Source organism: Hippopotamus amphibius, chromosome 12 (assembly GCF_030028045.1).
Source record: "Hippopotamus amphibius kiboko isolate mHipAmp2 chromosome 12, mHipAmp2.hap2, whole genome shotgun sequence".
Lineage (NCBI taxonomy): Eukaryota > Metazoa > Chordata > Mammalia > Artiodactyla > Hippopotamidae > Hippopotamus > Hippopotamus amphibius.
In genome coordinates, this window is record NC_080197.1 from 68,696,237 (window position 1) to 68,718,374 (window position 22,138).

General features: G+C 35.4%; 1 protein-coding gene across 4 annotated transcripts in view; it reads right to left on the reverse strand.

Moving 5' to 3' along the window:
- The window catches only part of ATF7IP (activating transcription factor 7 interacting protein), a 179,999-nt gene that overhangs the window by 98,066 nt on the left and 59,795 nt on the right, over window positions 1-22,138 (reverse strand). For all 4 annotated transcript variants that reach the window (XM_057702205.1, XM_057702207.1, XM_057702206.1 and 1 more), the window contains exons 3-5: window positions 16,356-16,436; window positions 5,713-5,858; window positions 4,136-4,273 (exon numbers count right to left, since the gene is read on the reverse strand). In XM_057702205.1, coding sequence (XP_057558188.1) covers window positions 4,136-4,273; window positions 5,713-5,858; window positions 16,356-16,436 — 365 coding nt within the window. The remainder of the gene's footprint in view (window positions 1-4,135; window positions 4,274-5,712; window positions 5,859-16,355; window positions 16,437-22,138) is intronic.

The following is a 22,138-nucleotide window of genomic DNA, read 5'->3' on the forward strand; positions in this document are numbered from 1 at the left end:
ATCACCTATCAGGAAAAGTGAATTAGTCATTTTGTGTTGGTACATGAACGGATGGAGCAGCTGCCATGACTGGTGGCTTTCTGGTTTCACTACTTGGGTCAAAGAGGTTGCTTCTGAGTGTGAGTCTACACACTGTGTCATCCATAGAGAAATGCTGGCTGGCCAAAAAATGTCACCTGAACTTAACAACGTTTTGCATAATGTGGTTAAAATTATCAACCACATTAAAGTACATGCCCTTAATTCACATATGTTTGTGAAACTATGTGAGAAGATGGACACAGAGCACACACATCTTCTCTTATACACAGAAGTGAGATGACTATCTAAAGGTAGATCACTGGCCAGAGTTTCTGAGTTACAAAAGCCACTCCAGAGATTTCTTTTAGAAAAAGTCACCACTGGCAGCACATTTCAGTGACACAGAATGGGTAGCAAAACTTGCTTACTTGTGTGACATATTCAGCCTGCTCACCAAACTCAATCTATCACTTCAGGGGAGAATGACAACTGTGTTCAAGTCTGCAGATAAAGTGGCTGCATTCAAAGGCAAACTGGAATTGTGGGGATGACGAGTGAACACTGGGGTTTTTGACACGTTTCAAACATGAGCAGAGATTTTGAAAGAGACTGAGCCAGGGCCTTCTTTCTCCCAGCTGGTGCGTGATCACCTATCTCAGCTTTTGAAAGAGTTTGAGCATTACTTCCCAACCACAAAAGACCCCCAAACTGGGAAGGAATGGACCTGCCATCCATTTGTGAATAAGCCAGGTGAATCGACTTTGTTCGTGCTGGAAGAGGATCAAATGCTTGAGATCGCAAAAGACGATGGCCTTAATTAAAAGTTATCTTTGAGACAACTTTAAATCTCCATACATTCTGGATTACAGTCAAGGCGGAATACCCTGAGATTGCCACAAAGGCACTGAAAAGCCTGCTTCCGTTTCCAACATCCTATCTTTCCGAAGCAGGGTTTTCTGCAGTAACAGCAACCAAAATGAGATTACGGAGTAGACTGGACATAAGCAACACACTTTGGGTGTCACCCCCAAATGGGACCATCTAGTTGCAAGAAAACAAGCTCAGGGCTCCCACTGATTCTGCATTTTTGTGAGTTGTATAATGCAGAATCAGTACAGTATATGTAGAATCAGAATCAGTATAATGTACAATGTAATAATAATAGAAATAGAATGCACAATAAATGTAATGTGCTTGAATCATCCCGAAACCCCCCCCTCACCCCACTAGCCCGTGGAAAAATTGTCTTCCACGAAACCAGCCCCTGGTGCCAAAAAGGTTGGAGACCACTACACTACAACATACATGAGCCTTCAAAACATTATGCTAAGGAAAACAGGCCAGACACAGGGAGTCACAAATCACATAATTCTGCTCATATGAAATATGCAGCACTGGTAACTCCGTAGAGACAGAGAGCAGATTCGTGGTTCCCAAGGGCTAGGGGGAGGGGGAAATGAGAAATGACTATTTAATGGTACAGGTTTTCTTTTGGATTGATGAAACTGTTTTGGAACTAGGTAGAGATGATGATCATATAACAATGTGTGTGTACTAAATATCACTGAAGTGTAAATTTTAAAATGGTTGTTATCGGAATTTTACTTTCATAAAAAACTAAATATCAGAACAACAAAGAAAGAGATGGGAACTAAATTGAGCTGAGTAAAATTTAACTAAATGGCACGGTAAGCACAGATCATAAATGAATGGGAGAAACAATATGAAGTCAGATGCCCGAAATAAAAACACTATGAACGTTAACACTCTGTAGGACAGTGAAGCACTTGGTGGTTATTAGGAAAAGTGGATCAAAATCTAGGAGATTCAAATTACAAATCAAAAAATGAATACAGGTTTAAACTGGTACACAATTGAGCAAACTGTACTATTCAGAGAAAATGAACAAGCAGTATTTTAGAAAGATGAGTACAATGCTTGAAAAGGACCAGCAAAGACTTAAAAAGTAGTACCAAAGTGGTCATGTAAAAGGTTGTTACCATAATCATGGAACTGGGTAATGATGGCCTTGCAGAAAGTTAGAAGAAGCAAAAGATAGACTTTTATAAGAAATAAAATAGTTATAACTTGGCAACTCTCTGTGTATATGTGAAGTGATACAGAGAAATCAAGTTTCCAAGAACTAAAAAACTGTGAATAAGAGGAACAATGGGAAGATATTCCTTGAAGATTTTTCTAAGAATTCAAGAATTGTGAGTAAGGAGACAATCATCTTGTCTCTTACTTGTGGAGGAGATGATTGGTTCCATGTTGGAAAGATTCAGATTCTGTGGCTACAAAGAAATATCCAAGTGCAATGGTTTATTAAAATTAGATACAGACTTTCATCTTAAGTAAGAATATAAGAGTCAAAATCCCAGATTCTGGAAACACAAAACCATAGATGCACTCACGGGACTGATAACAAACAACGAATGAAATTACTGTCTTAAATCTTCAGACATTTTCAAGTTCTAATTCAAAATTCTTAACAGTATTGGTAAAATAAAGTTTATTGATTAGACAACACTGTCACTATATAAGGACCCGCTAAAGGTAAAAAAGAGGACTGAATGATATTTCGTCCTATTTGTGTTGTCCTAAATGATGCATTCCAAAATTACTACAAAGACCTTATTATTAATGAAGTCTCACTTTAAAAAAAATTTAACAATATGATACAAAAAAAATAACTTGTAGGCTAAGAAATATAATACCTAAATTCTAGTCACATTTGGATGCAATTTGCTTTTTACTGTGAAGTAGCGACTTTATTTTCATGGACCACTTCTCCCTCATTCGTAAATAAGGCTCTATAAGTAGTTTGCAAGTCAGCATCTGAGACTATGCTTATATAGAATGAATGTACTGATAAAATTTTCCAGTTTCTTAGTCTTGGAATACAGTGAATTACTACAGCATGCTATCATGTGCTCATTTCAACTGATTAGAAGCTCTAGCACTACATGCTAATATACAGGTGAATTTAATAAAAAATTAAAAGTAGTAATTACTAATAAATATAGATTAACAAACTAATGTCTTTAAAAACTATGGTTCATGAGAGGAAGTAGATTAATATAGAAAGAATCACAGCAAATATTATTTAGTATTTATGACATCTTAGATGATGCCAGCTTTTCTTCACCTTCTGAAGAAATACTTAAGATGCACTAAGTTAGATTATTCCTGAGGCTCTGCTATGGGTTGAACTATGTATCTCAAACGTATACTGAAGTCTGAACCCCAAGTATCTCAGAACATGACCTTATTTGAAAATAGGGTCATCACACAGGTAATTACAGTTGACCCTTGAACAACACACATTTGAACTGTGTGGGTCCAATTATACATGGACTTTTTTTTTCAATCAATATAGTACCTGTATTTTCATTTTACAGATAGATCTTTAAATTAAGTGTGGGGAAAGTTTGTGTTCAATTAAAGATCACTGTATGTGAAATCAAAAGAATTAAGGTTTAAGTTCTGATTCTATCCAAAGTGTTTCAGCTACTGCCTTCGGTGAATCATTTATCAATTCCTTCAGTTTTTAAGGCAGCTACCAGTACACAGATTTTCAACTGCAGAGGGTGGGGACAGCACCTCTAAACTTCACATTCAAGAGTCAACTGTAGTTAAGATAAGGTCATACTGGAATAGGGCGGGTCCTAATCTGACTAGTATTCCCATAAAAAGGGAAAATTTGGAAACAGACACACATACAGATACAGAACCATGCAAAGATGAGGCCAGAAATCAGGGTGATACTCCTACAAGACAAGGAATGCCAAAGACTGTCGATAAATCATCTGCATTTAGAGGAAACATACGGGCCAGATTCTTTCTCACAGCCCTCAGAAAGAACGAATCTGACAACAGCTTAATCTTGAACTTTCAGCCTCCAAAACAATGAGACAATATCTTTCTGTTGTTTAAGCCACACATTTTATGGTACTTTTTTTTAATGGTAGCCCTAGCAAACTAATAGAGGCTCCTTTTATTCCTAATGCTTAAAAGTTAAATATACTTTATTGTCAACCTCAAAAACATATCTCAGAAAGTAAATTATAAAAATGATGACACAAGGATATGCAATTCAATTCAGTGTACATACCTGTAGTTCAGTAAGAACTGTTTTATGCCTCTTGTTACACTCAATCTTTTCTACTCGTGTTTTCAATTCTGCCAACGTCTTGTCAAATACAGCACACTGTAGCGCACACAATTTTTCTTCCAGCAGCCACTGTACAACCTAAAAAAAATATATTCCTTTGTTATAGCAAAGAAGGAATTTCAAGCAAGCAGCAAACAGTAAATATTTTGAAGTACTAAAAACATAATACTAATATATTAATAATAATAAAAAAAAAACCATACTGGCATCCATAACACAATGCTATCTGCTGAAATCCTCCACTTCTACATGTTTAATACCTAATGTAACAAAATAAAATGTTCTAAAAATAGAGAATTTCCAGAGAGTGAAGTTTTTAAAACCATTTGAAATTGAAATTTTAATATTTTCTTCCCACACCCTCTATTGTGACTTAAAGGAAGCCAGCTGAAGGTAAGGACCAGTTTTTAAAATTTCTAAGCTGTTACAGAGGATATTTTTGTGAGACACTAAGAATGTCACTGCACTATGAAATTTCTATAAAACATTTCCAAACACTTGCTCACAATTTCCATATTTATCTCACTACGGACCCATAACAAACAGGATGCACAGTGCAAGTCCATGGACCATACACGAATATCACTGTTCAAAAGAAGTAAACCCTCAATACACAAAGAAGTTTTCAAAATTATTTCACACAGCTATCTTCATATTTCTAATACCTCTATAAGAAAGACTAAACAAGCATTATTATCACTATATGGTTTTAAAAAAAAAAGACACTGGAAGAAACAAAGCCACTTTTTTACTGCCTTTCTGTTCCTTTCTCTAATGAGGATATTTATATGTTATCTGAGTAGAAGAACATTGGCCTAGATTCTTTATAATTTTACCATTAAATCTATAAGACCTTGAAAAAGTAATTCCACCTGAGTCTCCTATTCTTCTCTTAAAAAGGCATTTTCATCAATATTTGCGAATACATCTTGAAAAATATCTATTAAATACTTTGTATTTTCCTTATTTCTAACCCCAGTCTAACATAGATGGGGGAAGCTTCCAAAGTCTGTACTTTAAATATTCCCTTTTCCTAGTCATTCTAAAGCCTTGTTCATACCATTTTTAATACTAAGCCTAAAGCTCATAACAAAGATTTTAGAATGTAGGGACTTACGGCCATGAAACCAGCTTATGATAAAAATTACAAAAACTAAAATGTTAACATATAAAACTCTAATGTTTCCACTACAGTAAAGTTCAATAAAGAAGAAAAAATAAAAAGCTGAAAACTGGTATTCAGTTTTGTAACTAAAGCAAATAGGAAGTCATACCTTCTCTCCCATTTTGATAATTAACCATATATTTAAAAAAAAAAACTATTTAGCTTCAAAAGAGTCATAAGGAATTTTAGAATTAAATTATTAAGGGTAATAAGTTTAACCAATTACTCCAAGTTCTTTCTTTCTATGAAAAACCTGAATATTTCAGTAAAATAGAGTAACGTCAAAAACCTAAAAGAATAAAGATGGTGATGCTTTTTACTTAATATGTTTTTAATTTATAATTTCTAACACCTTTTGTAGCTTCTGGTTTATATCTCCTTTGGCTGTAATCTTTACTTGAAATTCTGCCTCATATTCTTCTTCCATATATCGACGGCGTTTGGACTGTACATTGTCCATGTCCTCTGATTTAGAACGTTTTCTTCTAAAAAATTCACCTGAGAAAAAAACCATAATGACCAGTCAGGTGTTTCAAGACAGACCTTAGTGCCTATTCTCCACCCTCAAAAAAATATTATTTCTGGCTATCAAAATAGCACTCTCAATTGCTTTATGAATTGTTTTTGTGATCAGAAAAGTAAATATATAGCTTTTAGCTTTAAATTTGAAATGATTTTCAATATGCTAAATAAGAACTCCCTAATGGGTAAATAAGCAAAGGTACAAACACGTACAAATAACATAAACACTCTTTCCTTGAAATTTTCACATTAAGATGGAAAATCAACTAACAATATGAGATGAGAAGAAATCATCTCAAATTTAGTCCTCTTACTAAATTCTACAGTGCATATGAATTCTCTGAGAAAACATAGTATTCATTCACAAGTCACAGGTTTCTCAGTATTCATTCTCACATCACACACTTCTAATAACTGTGCATAGCTTTAATTATTTAATTCTTCCTCCACAGTAAATTTTTTTCTTCAGTAAATTTAGGAAAACTTCTTCCTTAATCACCAGCCATAGGAACTAACATCATAATAGCTATTCTTAACATATCTTTATAAGTTTCAAATATGTAAAAATTTAATAAAATTAATGTCATTATAAAAGTAAATTTGGTAAAGATTAGACATTCAAAGCCCTTCACTTAGAAAATTTGTGTTTCAAATATTAGTAAAACTCATGAGATCATGAACAAATTTTATCTGGTTTCTTTTTCAATATATAAAAATGAGAATATTAAAATTTCTGTACTTATTAAAGGCAAATGCCCATGTGTGACTACATCCCTCCCTTTCAACTTCACCCTATTATCCACATCTACGTGCCTATTATTAAAATCCAATTCTACTCTATGATTTTTCTTGTATCATAATATACACAGGCACAAAGGATTAGCTCAAGATGGCAGAGTAGAAGGATGTGCACTCATTCCTCCACATTAAGAACAACAGAATCACAACTAACTGCTGAGCAACCATCAAAAAAGAAACACTGGAATCGACGAAAAAAGATACCCCACATCCAAGGACAAAGGGGAAGCCACAGCAAGACGGTAGGAAGGGCACAATCGTGATAGAATCAAGTCCCACACCTGCCAGGTGGGCAACCCATACACTCGAGAACAACTGTACCACAGAAGTTCTCCCACTGAAGTGAATGTTCTAAGCCCCACATGACGCTTCCCAGCCTTGGGGGTTTGGCAATGGGAAGAGGAGGCCCCAGAGGGTTTGGCTTTGAGGGTCAGCAGGATTTAACTGCAGCACTTCCACAGGACTGGAGGAGACAGAAACTCCACTCTTGGAGGGCACAAAGAGGGTCTTGGGCACACCAGGACCCAGAAGAAAAGAGCAGTGACCCATAGGAGACTGCCTGCTAGCACTGGAGGGTCTCCTGCAGAGGCAGTGGGGATGGCTGTGGCTCACTGCAAGGACAAAGACACTGGCAACAGCAGTTCTGGAAAGTACTCATTTGCATGAGTCACCATTAGCCCCACCAAACAGCCTGGACCCTCTAGCACTGGGCTGCTTCAGGCCTAAAAACCAACAGGAAGGGAACACAACCCCACCCATCAGCAGACAAGCAGATTAAAGTTTTACTGAGCATGGCCCTGCCCACCAGAGAGACAAGACCCAGCCCTACTCACCACCAGCCCCACCCATCAGGAAGCTTGCACAAGCCTCTTGGATAGTCTCATCCACCAGAGGGCAGACAGCAGAAGCAAGAAGAACTACAATCCTACAGCCTGCAGAACAAAAACCACTATCACAGAAAGGTACACAAAATGAAACAGCGGAGGATTATGTACCAGATGAAGGAACAAGATTAAACCCCAGAAAAAAACACTAACTGAAGTGGACATGGGCAACCTTCCAGAAAAATAACTCAGAATGATAGTGAAGAAGATCAAGGATCTCGGAAAAAGAATGGAGGCAAGAACTGAGATGATGCAAGAAATGTTTAACAAAGACCTAAAAGAACTAGAAAACAAAGAAACAGAGATGAACAATACAATAACTGAAATCAAAAATACACTAGAAGGAATCAACAGCAGAATAACTGAGGCAGAAAAATGGATAAGTGACCTGGAAGACAAAACGGTGGAAATCACTGCCACAGAACAGAATAAAGAAAACAAAAATGAAAAGAAATGAAGACAGTCTAAGAGACCTCTAGGACAACATTAAACGCACCGACGTCTGCATTATAGAGGTCCCAGAAGAAGAGAAAGGACCCAAGAAAATATTTCAAGAGCTAATACTTGAAAACTTCCCTAAAATATGAAAGGAAATAGTCACCCAAGTCCAGGAAGTGCAAAGAGGCCAAGGCAGGATTAACCCATAGTGGAATATACCAAGAAACATAGTAATCAAATTGGCAAAATTAAAAAACAAAGGAAAAATATTAAAACCAACAAGGGAAAACCAACAAATAACATACAAGGGAACTCCCATAAGTTTATCAACTGATTTCTCACCAGAAACCCTGCAAGCCAAAAGGGAGTGGCAAAATCTACTTAAGTGATGAAACAGAAGAACCTACAACCAAGAATACCCAGCAAGGATCTCATTCACATTTGACAGAGAAATCAAAAGCTTTACAGACAAGTTTTCAGCACCACCATACCAGCTTTGCAACAAATGCTAAAACAACTCCTCTAAGTAGGAAACACAAGAGACAAAAAACAAACCCAAAACAATTAAGAAAATGGCAATAGGAACATACATATTGATAACTGCCTTGAATGTAAATGGATTAAATGCTCCAAACAAAAGACACACACCAGCTAAATGGATACAAAAACAAGACCTGTATGTATGCTGTCTACAACAGACCCAGTTCAAACCTAGAGACATGATCAGACTGAAAGTGAGGGAATGGAAAAAGATATTCCATGCAAATGGAAATCAAAAGAAAGCTGGAGTAGCACTATTCATATCAGATAAAATAGACTTTAAATAAAAAATGTTGCAAAAGACAAGAAAGGACAATACATAATGATCAAGGCATCAATTCAAGAAGAAGAGACAACAATTATAAATACATATGAACCCAATATAGGAGCACCTCAATACACAGGCAAATGCTAACAACTATAAAAGAGGAAATTGACAGTAACAAAATAACAGTGGAGGATTTAACACCCCACTTACACCAATGGACAGATGATCCAGACAGAAAATTAATAAAGAAACACAAGCTTTAAATGACATAATAGACCAGATAGATTTAATTGATAATTATAGGATATTCCATCCAAAAACAGATTACTTTCTCCTCAAGTGCACATAGAACATTCTCCAGGATAGATCACATCTTGGGTCACAAATGAAGCCTTGGTAAATTTCAGAAAATTGAAATCATATCAAGCATCTTTTCTGACCACAATGCTATGAGATTAGAAATCAATTACAGGAAAAAACTGTAAAAAAAAAAAAAAAAAAAAAAAGCACAAACACATGGAGGCTAAACAATATGCTACTAAATAACCAAGCAATCACTGAAGAAATCAAATAGGAAATTAAAAAATACCTAGAGACAAATGACAACAAAAATACAACAATCCAAAACGTGTGTGATGCAGCAAAAGCTGTTCTAAGAGGGAAGGATATAGCAAAACAATCCTACTTCAAGAAACAGGAAAAATCCCAAATAAACAATCTGAACTTACACTTAAAAAAACTAGAGAAAGAAGAACAAACAAAAGCCAAAGTTAGTAGAAGGAAAGAGTGCATAAACAACAGAGCAGAGATCAATGAAATAGAAACAAAGAAAATAACAAAGATCAATAAAACTAAAAGCAGCTTCTTTGAGAAGATAAACAAAATTGATAAACCTTTAGCTAGATTCATCAAGAAAAAGAGGGAGAACTCAAATCAACAAAATCAGAAACGAAACAGAAGAAGTTACAACAGACACTGCAGAAATAAAAAGCATCATAAGAGACTTCTACAAGCAACTATGTGCCAATAACATGGACAACCTGGAAGAAATGGACAAAGTCTTAGAAAGGTATAACCTTCCAAAACTAAACCAGGAAGAAACAGAAAATATGAACAGACCAATTACAGGACATGAAATTGAAACTGTGATTAAAAATCTTCCAACAAACAAAAGTCCAGGACGAGATGGCTTCACAGGTGAATTCTATCAAACATTTAGAGAAGCACTAACACCATCCTTCTCAAACTCTTTCAAAAACTGCAGAGGAAGGAACACTCCCAAACTCATTCTATGAGGCCACCATCACCCTGATACCAAAACCAGACAAAGACACTACAAAAAAAGAAAATTACAGACCAATATCACTGATGAATTTAGATGCAAAAATTCTCAACAAAATACTAGCCAACAGAATCCAACACACATTAAAAAAAGGGAACCTACCTCAACATAATAGAGGCCATATATGACAAACTCACAGCAAACATAATTCTCAATGGTGAAAAACTGAAAGCATTCCCTCTAAGATCAGGAACAAGACAAGATGTCCACTCTCACCACTAATATTCGACATAATTTTGGAAGTCCTTGCCACAGCAATCAGAGAAGAAAAAGAAATTAAAGGAATCCAAATTGGAAAAGAAGGAAAATTGTCACTGTTTGCAGATGACATGATACTAAAGATGCCACCAGAAAACTACCTGAACCAATCAATGAATTTGGTAAAGTTGAAGGATACAAAATTAACACAGAGAAATCTCTTGTACTGCTATACACTAACAATGAAAGATCAGAAAGAGAAATTAAGGAAACAATCCCATTCACCATTGCAACATAAAGAATAAATATCTAGGAATGAACCTAACCAAGGAGGTAAAAGACCTGTACCCAGAAAACTATAAGACACTGATGAAAGAAATCAAAGATGACACAAACAGATGGAGAGATATACCATGTTCTTGGATTAGAAGAAACAACATTGTGAAAATGACTATACTACCAAAGCTATCTACAGATTCAGTGCAATCCCTATCAAATTACCAATGGCATTTTTTACAGAACCAGAACAAAAAAATCCTAAAATTTGTATGGAGACACAAAAGACCCCAAATAGCCAAAGCTATTTTGAGTGGGAAAAAAACGGAGCTGGAGGAATCAAGACTCCCTGGTTTTGCTCTATACTACAAAGCTACAGTAATCAAGACAATATGGTACTGGTACAAAAACAGAAATACAGATCAATGGAACAGGATAGAAAGCCCAGAGATAAACTATGGTCAACTCATCTATGACAAAGGAGGCAAGGATATACAATGGAGAAAAGACAGCCTCTTCAATAAGTGGTGCTGGGAAAATTGGACAGCTACATGTAAAAGAATGAAATTAGAACACTCCCTAACACCATACACAAAAATAAACTCAAAATGGATTAGACCTAAATGTAAGGCCAGACACTATAAAACTCCTAGAGGAAAACAAAGGAAGAACACTTTGACATAAATCACAGCAAGATCTTTCTTAAACCGCCTCCTAGAGTAATGGAAATAAAAGCAAAAATAAACAAGTGGGACCTAATGAAGCTTAAAGCTTTTGCACATCAAAGGAAACTATAAACAAGACAAAAAGACAACCCTCAGAATGGGAGAAAATATTTGCAAATGAATCCACAAAGATTAATCTCCAAAATCTATAAACAGTTCATGCAGCTCAATATCAAAAAAACAAACAACCCAATCAAAAATGGATAGAAGCCTAAATAGGCATTTCTCCTAAGAAGACATACAAATGGCCAAGAGGCACATGAAAAGTTGCTCAACCAAACTAATTACTAGAGAAATGCAAATCAAAACTACAATGAGGTATCACACCCCACACCAGTTAGAATGGGCATCATCAGAAAATCTACAAACAATAAATGCTGGAGAGGGTGTGGAGAAAAGGGAACACTCTTGCACTGTTGGTGGGAATGTAAATTGATACAGCCACTATGGAGAACAGTATGGAGGTTCCGAAAGAAACTAAAAATAGAATTACCATATGACCCAGCAATCCCACTACTGGGCATATACCCAGAGAAAACCATAATTCAAAATGACACATGCACCCCAACGTTCATAGCAGCACTATTTACAATAGCCAGGTCATGGAAGCAACTAAATGTCCAAACGGATGGATAAAGATGTGGTACATATATACAATGGAATATTACTGAGCCATAAAAAGGGACAAAATTTGGACATTTGTAGAGACATGGATGGACCTAGAGACTGTCATACAGAGTGAAATAAGTCAGAAAGAGAAAAACAAATATCATATATTAATGCATGCATACGTAACGTAGATAAATGGTACAGATCAACCAGTTTGCAAGGCAGAAATAGAGACACAGATGTAGAGAACAAAACATATGGATACCAAGGGAGGAAAGCAGGGATGAACTGGCAGATTGGGACTGCCATATAAACATTACTAATAAGAAAAAAAATATCAAATTGTACACTTTAAATACATGCTGTTTACTGTATGGCAATTATATCTCAATAAAAATTCTTAAGAAAAAAACAGAAACAAAAACAAAAAACAACCAACAGAGCACTAAAGAAATCAAAGTGGAAATTAAAAAATACCTAGAGACAAATGAAAATAAAAGCACAATGACCCAAAACCTATGGGATGTGGCAAAAGCATTGCTAAGAGGGAAGTTTACGGTAATACAATCTTACCTCAGGAAAAAAGAAAAATTTCAAATAAACAACCTAGCCTTACACCTAAACCAACTACAGAAAGAACAAACAAAACCTAAAGTTAGTAGAAGGAAAGAAATCCTAAAGATCAAAGCAGAAACAAATGAAAGAGACAAACAAGAACACAAAAAGCAATAGTAAAGATCAACGAAACTAAAAGATTGTTCTTTCAAAAGATAAAGTCAATAAACCTTTTGCCAGACCCTTCAAGAACAAAAAGGAGAGGACTCAAATTAATAAAATTAGAAATGAAAAAGAAATTACAGCTGACACCACAGAAATACAAAGCATCATAAGAGACTACTACAAGCAAGTGTATGTCAATAAAATGGACAACCTGGAAGAAATGTACAAATTGTTAGAACAGTACAATCTCCCAACACTGAACCAGGAAGAAATAGAAAATATGAACAGACCAATCACAAGCACTGAAATTGAAACTGTGATTAAAAACCTCCCAACAAACAAAAGTCCATGACCTCAAAGCTTCACAGACGAATTCTATCAAACATTCAGAGAAGAGTTAACACCTATCCTTGTGAAACTGTTGCAAAAAATTAGAGGGAGGAGAACTTCCAAACTCATTCTATAAGGGCACCATTACCTTGATACCAAAACCAGACAAACATACCACAAAAAAGAAGAAAATTACAGGCCAATATCACTGATGAACATAGATGCAAAAATCAATAAAAAACTAGCAATCTGAATCCAACAATAAATTAAAAGGATCATACATCATGATCAAAGGGGATTTATCCTAGGCATGCAAGGACTTTTCAATATCTGCAAATCACAGTGTGATACACCACATCAACAAATTGAAGAATAAAAACCATATGACCATCTCAATAGATGCAGAAACAGCTTCTGACAAAATTCAACACCCATTTATGATAAAACCTCTCCAAAAAGTGGGCACAGAGGGAACATAACTCAACATAATAAAGGCCATACATGACAAACCTACAGCTAACATCATACTCAATGGTGAAAAGCTAAAAGTATTTCCTCTAAGATGTCCACTCTCACCACTTTTATTCAACATAGTTTTGGAAGTCCTAGCTACAGTAGTCAGAGAAGAAAAAGAAATAAAAGGAATCCAAATTGGAAAAGAAATTAAACTGTCACTATTTGCAGATGACATGACACTATACACAGAAAATCATAAAGATGCTACCAGAAAACTACTAGAGCTCATCAATGAATTTGGTAAAGTTGAAGGTTACAAAATTAATACACAGAAATCTGTTGCATTACTATACATTAACAATGGAAAATCAAAAGGAGAAATTCAAGAAAGAATCCCATTTATCATTGCATCAAAAAGAATAAAATATCTAGGAACAAGCCTATCTAAGGAGACAAAAAGCCTGCACTTCAAAAACTATAAGATGCTGATGAAAGAAAACGAAGATGATACAAACAGATGGGAAGATATACCACATTCTTGGATTGGAGGAACCAATACTGTCTAAGTGACTACACTACCCAAAGCAATCTACAGATTCAATGCAATCTCTATCAAATTACCAACAGCATTTTTCACAGAACTAGAACAAAAAAAAAAATCTTAAAATTGTATGGCAACACAAAAGATCCCAAATAGCCAAAGCAATCTTGAGAAAGAAAAATGGAGATGGAGGAATCAGGCTCCCTGACTTCAGACTACACTACAAGGCTACAGTCATCAAAACAATATGGTACTGGCACAAAAACAGAAATATAGATCAATGGAACAGGATAGAAAGCCCATAAATAAACCCATGCACCTATGGTCAATTAATCTATGATAAAGGAGGTAAGACAGTCTCTTCAATAAATGGTGCTGGGAAAACTGGATGCATGTAAAAAGATAAAATTAGTGTAAAAACATAAAATGAGAACATTCTTTAACACCATACACAAAAATAAACTCAAAATGGATTAAAGACCTACATGTGGGACTGGACACTATAAAACTCTCAGAGGAGAACATAGGCAGAACACACTCTGACATAAATCACAGCAACATCTTTTTCAATCTATCTCCCAGAGTAATGGGAATAAAAACAAAAGTAAACAAATGGGACTTAATTAAACTCAAAAGCTTTTGCACAACAAAGGATGTGATAAACACACTGAAAAGACAACCCACAGAATGGGAGAAAATATTTGCAAATGATGTGATGGACAAGGGATTAGTCTCCAAAATTTACAAACAGCTCATGTGGCTTAATATCATCAAAACAAACAACCCAATCAAAAAATGTGCAGAAGACCTAAACAGACATTTCTCCAAAGAAGATATACAGATGGCCAAGAAGCACATGAAGAGATGTTCAACATCGCTAATTATTAGAGAAGTGCAAATCAAAACTACAATGCGATATCACCTCACACCAGTCAAAATGCACATCATCAAAAAATCCACAAACAACAAATGCTAGAGAGGGTGTGCACAGAAGGGAACCCTCCTACACTGTGGATGGGAATGTAAATTGGTACAGCCACTAAGAAGAACAGTATGAAGGTTCCTTAAAAAACTAAAAATAAAGCTACCACATGATCCTGCAATCCCACTCCTGGGCATACATCTGGAGAAAAACATGGTCCAAGAAGATACATGTGCCCCAATGTTCACTGAAGCACTGTTTACAATAGCCAAGACATGGAAGCAACCTAAATGTCCATCAACAGAGGAATGGATAAAGAAGATGTGATATATATATATATATACACAATGGAATATTACTCAGCCATTAAAAAGAATGAAATAATGCCACTTGCAGCAACATGGATGGATCTGGAGATTGTCATACTGAGTAAAATAAGTCAGACAGAGAAAGAGAAATATTGCATGATATTGCTTACATGTAGAATCTAAAAAGAAATGATACAAATAAACTTATTTCCAAAAAAGAAACAGATGCACAGTCTTAAAGAATGAACTTATGGTTACCGGGGGGAAGGGTGGAGAGAAGGGATAGTTAGGGAGTGTGGGACTGACATGTACACACTGCTATAATTAAAATGGATAACCAACAACCTAATGTATAACACAGGGAACTCTGCTCAATGTTATATAACAACCTAAAAGGGAGAAGAATTTGAAAAAGAACAGATACATGTATATGTGTAACTGAATCACTTTGCTGTACACCTGAAACTATCACAAAATTGTTAATCAACTATAATATAAAACAAAAAGTTAAAAAAAAATGTAAAAAATTTAGAACTGTGTTTGGTACACAGATAATTGTTATTAACACAGTTGCTTTTATTATTATTAAGTAATTGCATTATTGAAAGTTTAAAAAATAATAACATAGTCACAGATGGAGAGCAGCATGACAGGGATAATTACAGAACCCAGGTTTCCTGACTTCTGATCTGGGGATCTTCTATAAACCTAATGATACTCAGTAACATTGTTTCCCCTTCTCATAAAGCTTAATAACTTTAAGGAGACTGAGACACAAACTTCCACTCACCTATATCATCACAAATAACATTCTTATAGTCCAATGCTCTAAAAGCAAATCGAAAACAATTTCTTTCAAGACATTCAGATAACACCTTACTAAATAGTAAGGTTAAATATATCTTATGGAACAATGAAAAGAATAAACAAAATAAAAGTACATGAAATAATTAATACTTTCAAACATCCTTGGGTTAGCCATCAACAAAATGATTTAACTGTGGCTTACTTAAACTGAAAAAATTTACAACCATCTCATGGACAGGAAAGGATTTTCCACAGCCTTAAAAGCAGGAACAATTTTTAAAACTCTCTCAGGTTTGTTTGTACATGCTTACTTTTCTCAGAAGGTCTTTCATCTTCATGTATTACTTGCTCTTCTTCCTCAGGTTTGCTGTCCTTTTCATTACTTTCTACTTCTGTAACAAAAATAAAAAAGGAAATGTTCTTCCATTAGAATTCATTAACAGTTCGTTATAACTTACACCGTTGGTGTAATTATTCAGTTAATAACATTTTATGAAATCAGTCTTAAAATGTAAAATATTGGGAATAAAAAGGGAGCATGAACCGTTGGGAATAAATGAACAAGTCTAGTTTTAAATGTTTCAGCAAGTTCATAATAAACTCTTAACATGGAAAAAAATTAAAAATATGAATTTTAAAATAATCTTTGTAATTTTCTGTCATCAACAGAGTAATTAAATGTGAAAACAACTACTATAAAGAATTTAGACTCCTTTACATTCTAAAACTAAACATATTAAAACTAAAACAGTAGTTGTGACAATTACAAAAAAATTACAAATTACTGGCAAACTCAAAACACCTAATATTTTGACCAGACAGGTTGAATCATTGTTATTTTAATGGTAAAGGATAGGAAAAGCCATCCTAAGGATAATAAAAGTTTTACTTAAAAGTAATAGCTACTGAGCTTCCTCCACAAGAGAGCAGACAGTAGTATCAAGCAGTATCAGCCGTGTTTCGTCTTGTGGAACTGAAAACCACAGCCACAGAAAGATAGAGAAAATGTAAAAGCAGAGGACTTTGTACCAGATGAAGGGAAAGGATAAAACCCCAGAAAAACAATTAAATGAAGAGGAGATAGGCACTCTTCCAGAAAAAGAATTCAGAATAATGATGGTGAAGATGATCCAGGGCTTTGAAAAGACACTGGATGCAAAGATGGAAAAGTTTACCAAAGACCTAGAAGAATTAAAGAGCAAACAAACACAGATATGCAACACAATAACTGAAATGAAAAATACACTAGAAGGAACGAAGAGCATATTAACTGAGGCAGAAGGGCAAATAAGTGACCTGAAAAACAGAATGGTAAAAATCACTGATGTGGAAAAGAATAAGGAAAAAAGAATCAAAAGAACTGAAGACAACCTAACATTGACCTCTGGGACAATGTTAAACACACCAACATTCGCATTATAGGGGTCCCAGAAGGAGAAGAGAGAGAGAGAAAGGACCTGAGAAAATATTGAAAGAGATTCTAGTTGAAAAATTCCCTAACATGGGAAAGGAAATAGCTACCCAAGTCCAGGAAGCACAGAGAGTCCCAGGCAGGATAAACCCAAGGAGAAACATGCCAAGACATACAGTAGTCAAATGGACAAAAATTAAAGACACAGAAATGTTATTAAAAGCAACATGGGAAAAACAGCAAATAACATACAAGGGACCTCCCATAAGGTTAACAGCTGATTTCTCAGCAGGAACTCTGCATGCCAGAAGAGAGTGGCACAATATATTTCAAGTGATGAAAGGGAAGAAACTATAACCAAGAATACTCTCCTCAGCAAGAATCTCATTCAGATTCGTTGGAGAAATCAAAAGCTTTACAGACAAGCAACAGCGAAGAGAATTCAGCACCACCAAACCAGCCCTACAACAAATGCTAAAGGAACTTCTCTAAGCTGGAAACATAAGAGAAGAAAAGGACCTACAAAAACAACAACAAAACAATTAAGAACATGGTAATAGGAACATACATATCTGTGGGAAAACATTCAGAAGTCTTTCTGAAGCCTTGAAAATGTTACAGAAAATATGGCTAAAAGTAATTAAAATATGTGGGCCGAGCAACTGGATGCAGGATGTCCTGCTTGAGCAGTGGAGGAGCTAAGGGTGCAGACTTAGGAAAACCGGGTTAGCACAAGCCAGAAAACTGCATGTGCATGCACTGATAGTTCTTCTGCTGTTCTTGCAAAAGACCACTGCCCCCAATCACATCAGGCCCTTTGTGCAAAGAGATATACAGAAAAGAAATTTAGTTACTTTAAAGAAAACCTTGATTGTGGGATGGAACTGGGAGTGTGAGAACCTTATGCTATCTTGCTTCCTGAAGGCCGAGAGCTCATAAAAGCAACATGGGATGAATCAGCGGGGCTCTTGATCCTAGAGGTCTTGAGTCCCCCGGTCCCACCTTTCTCTTAAATCTGTGTTTCTTTAAGCTTGCGGCACCCGTCATTCGCCCTGAGTCGCCAAGCTGGTCTCAGCACATATCGATAATTACCTTGAATGTAAATGGACTAAATGCACCAACCAAAAGACACAGACTGGCTGAATGGATACAAAAACAAGACCCATATATATGCTGTCTACAAGAGATTGACTTCAGACCTAGGGACACATACAGACTGAAAGTGAGGGGATGGAAAAAGATATTCCATGCAAATGGAAATCAAAGGAAAGCTGGAGTAGCAATACTCATATCAGATAAAATAGACTTTAAAATAAAAAATGTTACAAGAGACAAGAAAGGACATTATATGAAGATCAAGGGATCCATCCAAGAAGAGGAGTTAACAATTATAAATATACATACACCCAATAGAGGAGCACCTCAATACATAAGGCAAATGCTAACAACTATGAAAGAGGAAATGCAAGGCAGAAACAGAGACACAGATGCAGAGAACAAACACATGGACACCAAGTGGGGAAAGCAGGGAGGGTTGGGCGGGGGATGAATTTGGAGACTGGGATACCAAATTGTACACTCAATATATGCTGTTTATTGTCTGTTAACTGTTTCTCAATAAAAGTTCTTAAAAAAAAGAAAAGTAATAGCTACTTTGGTACAAGTGCTAACAACTAACTTAGCTAGGTGCTTGACATTTATTACTTCATATCCCCCAAATAATCCTACACTATAAACAGTATTTTTGCCATCACATATATAGATGAGAAAAGTAACATTCAGAAAGTAATTTTCACAAAAGGCACATAAAATCTAACAATTAAAGAATGCTATCAAAAAATATTCCTAAAAATATCTATACAATTTCATTGTTACAACAAATAAAATTTCAGAGGCACCAGAAATGGCCTTTGGTCAATCAGTCTATAGCTCCGCAACTAAATCGTTTAGGGTAGAAAAACTAGTCACTAACATGTTTGGGTTTTTATTTTTTCCCACTTACATCCCTTCAAGTGGCTTCCCTGCAGCTTCAATAAAGCATGCCATATTTCATCATATTCTACAACCAAAATTAAATACGTAACCATGGGTACACAGCAGTATATAAAGATTTTGATATGGCATTTCTGCTCCAAACACTAGGATTTTAATTTCAACAGCCCTGATGGTAGAAGTCAAGGTTAAAAAAAAAGAAGAATTTTTACATGAAAGTAGACAGAGACTAGGATCATTGATGAATCTATTACAATATTTTTCACGCTAATATAAAACAATTAAGCTGTAAAACGTGACTACAGTAACACAAAATAAGAACCTGAACACAGTACATATAAAGGTTACTGAGACTAAAGATTTTTAAACTTTAAAATAAATGAGTATTAGAAAATTAACTTTCCATTTACCATCCTATGCTCATTAGAAATTTTTTATGATCTTACCCCTCAACCCCAGTTCAATGAAGTGAGTTTGTTTTCCTCCCTTGTAGACTGCACACTCATTACAAAGCATTTTTTCCTATATACACTTTTTCAAGTTTTCCTGCCTTTAATATTGAGGGTGGTGACTCCTGTAGTTTCCTAGTTTCCAGAAACACAGAGTAACTGGGTTGCTTAAGATGAAGGTTTACTTAGTCTTTATTTAGCAAACCATCCTTCTACCCAAAGAACAAGATTAGCTCTGGCTCCAATTAGGGTAACTTCAAGCCAGATCAATCAGAAAACAAAAGAGCAAACTGGCCTGGTTTGATCTGCCTCTTTTATGCATATGTCAGCTCCCTCTCCTCCCACAGATATGTCAAGCTTAGCTTGCAAGTCCTTCATTTTATTCAAAAAACTCCTCTTATCATCCAATTCCCATATTCCAGATATGTTTAGAAGATACGACTGGATTCTCAGTACTTACAACACTCATTAGGAGTTTAAAATAGACAAATAGAACTAAAATTTAGGCTCATGTTTTATTTAATAAAGAGCTTGGGATTTTAAAAAATGGTATTAACAGAATCTACAGAAAAGGAGTAAGGCCCTATATTTCTTCAATTTTTTTTTTTGTTCACAAAGCCTATAGAGAATCTAAGTGGACCTCTGTCAACTCGGAATAATAATCAAAGGCCCACGTACACAGACAGGTTTATATATAATTTCCAGTAGTTTCTGGGACTCCTAAAACTCATCCAAATACTAAGGTTAAGACTATCTGTTTTAGAATCTGTCTTCATTCACAGTTTCTGCTACAATGCCTCCCATCTTGAGTACAGCCTCATATATTGGCATGCTTTCACATAACAGTTCTATCTGTAGTATTCTTTCCTTTCAACCAGACTAGACAGTAAAATCCCTAAGAGCAGGTACCAAACCTTGTAATTTTGGTAACCCAAAACTCTGGGAAAGAGCTGAGACAAAGTAGATATTTAATATCTTTCTGATGACTGTTATCTTTAATAAAATTCCATTAAATAAAGGTGGAACAACTGTGTTGTAGAGGATTAGAAGACAGAATTTACATTCGGGGTTAGTTTCCCATTTTCGGAATTACACAGAATAGAACTTTACTCCAAGAAAATATGGACAAAACTGTTGCCTTGGATCAGGGGTTGGCAAACATTCTGTAAATGGCCAAAACATAACTATTTTTGATTTTAAGGGCCCTATGGTCTCTGAGACAACTACTCAATTCTGTCTTTATGGTGGGAATTGATGATAAACAATACGTAATATGTAAACAAATAGATGCGGCTATGTTCCAACCAAACTTTATTGACCAAAAACATTTAGGGACTATAGGTCACAGTTTGCCAATTCCCTGTCTTATATTAATGGCTCTATGAGAATACTTAAAACAAAAAATTCCTATAGACTAACTAAAGACAATATATCCATCAGAAAAAATGGACAAAGAAGATGAACAAGCAATTTATAGATAAGGAATACAAATGGCCAATATAAATATAATATTCTCAATCTCACATGAGGAATCAGAAAAATCTGGCATTACTGGTAATGTGACTTTTCCAGAAAATTTTTAAAATCTTTATTTAACTAATACAAATCTCCAAATAATATCTTCCACAGTAAGTTTTTGTGCTCTCTTTTAAACCAAATTTGGGGGGGAAATTAAGTTTTATTATTTCCAATTCTTCTCCTCCCATTCTCTCTGAAACTCAATCTCAATTAGGCTTTCAACTGCACTGCCCCATGTCACAAATGATCTTTGGGTCATTAAATATTTCTCTTCCATCTTTACTGAACAAACAACTGCATTTGATACATAGTTAATTAACTCCTTCCTCCTCCAAACATTCTTTACTTGACGTCTAAGACAACAAAATCTCCTAATTTTCTTTCTAGCTGAAGATCTTTCTTGGTCTCCTTAGCTGGTTCTTCCTCGTATCCTCAACCTCTAAATACCGGACTGAAAAGAGCTCAATTCTTGGATCTCCTCTCACTGATTTATAGTCACTTTGAGGTGATTTCATCTCGTCACTCGACTGCAACTAATGTCTGTATGGTATCTACCCCTAATTTTTTCTAGACAGTCCAAGCCTCTGCCCTAAAATCCAGACATATATCTAACTTGGGCAACAATAGTCATTTGGAACTGCTCTTCCTCCCACACTCCCCTTTCCAAAACTTGCTTTATCTTTGATCTTCCTCAACTCTGAAAAGAAAAATCTGCAACTTTCAC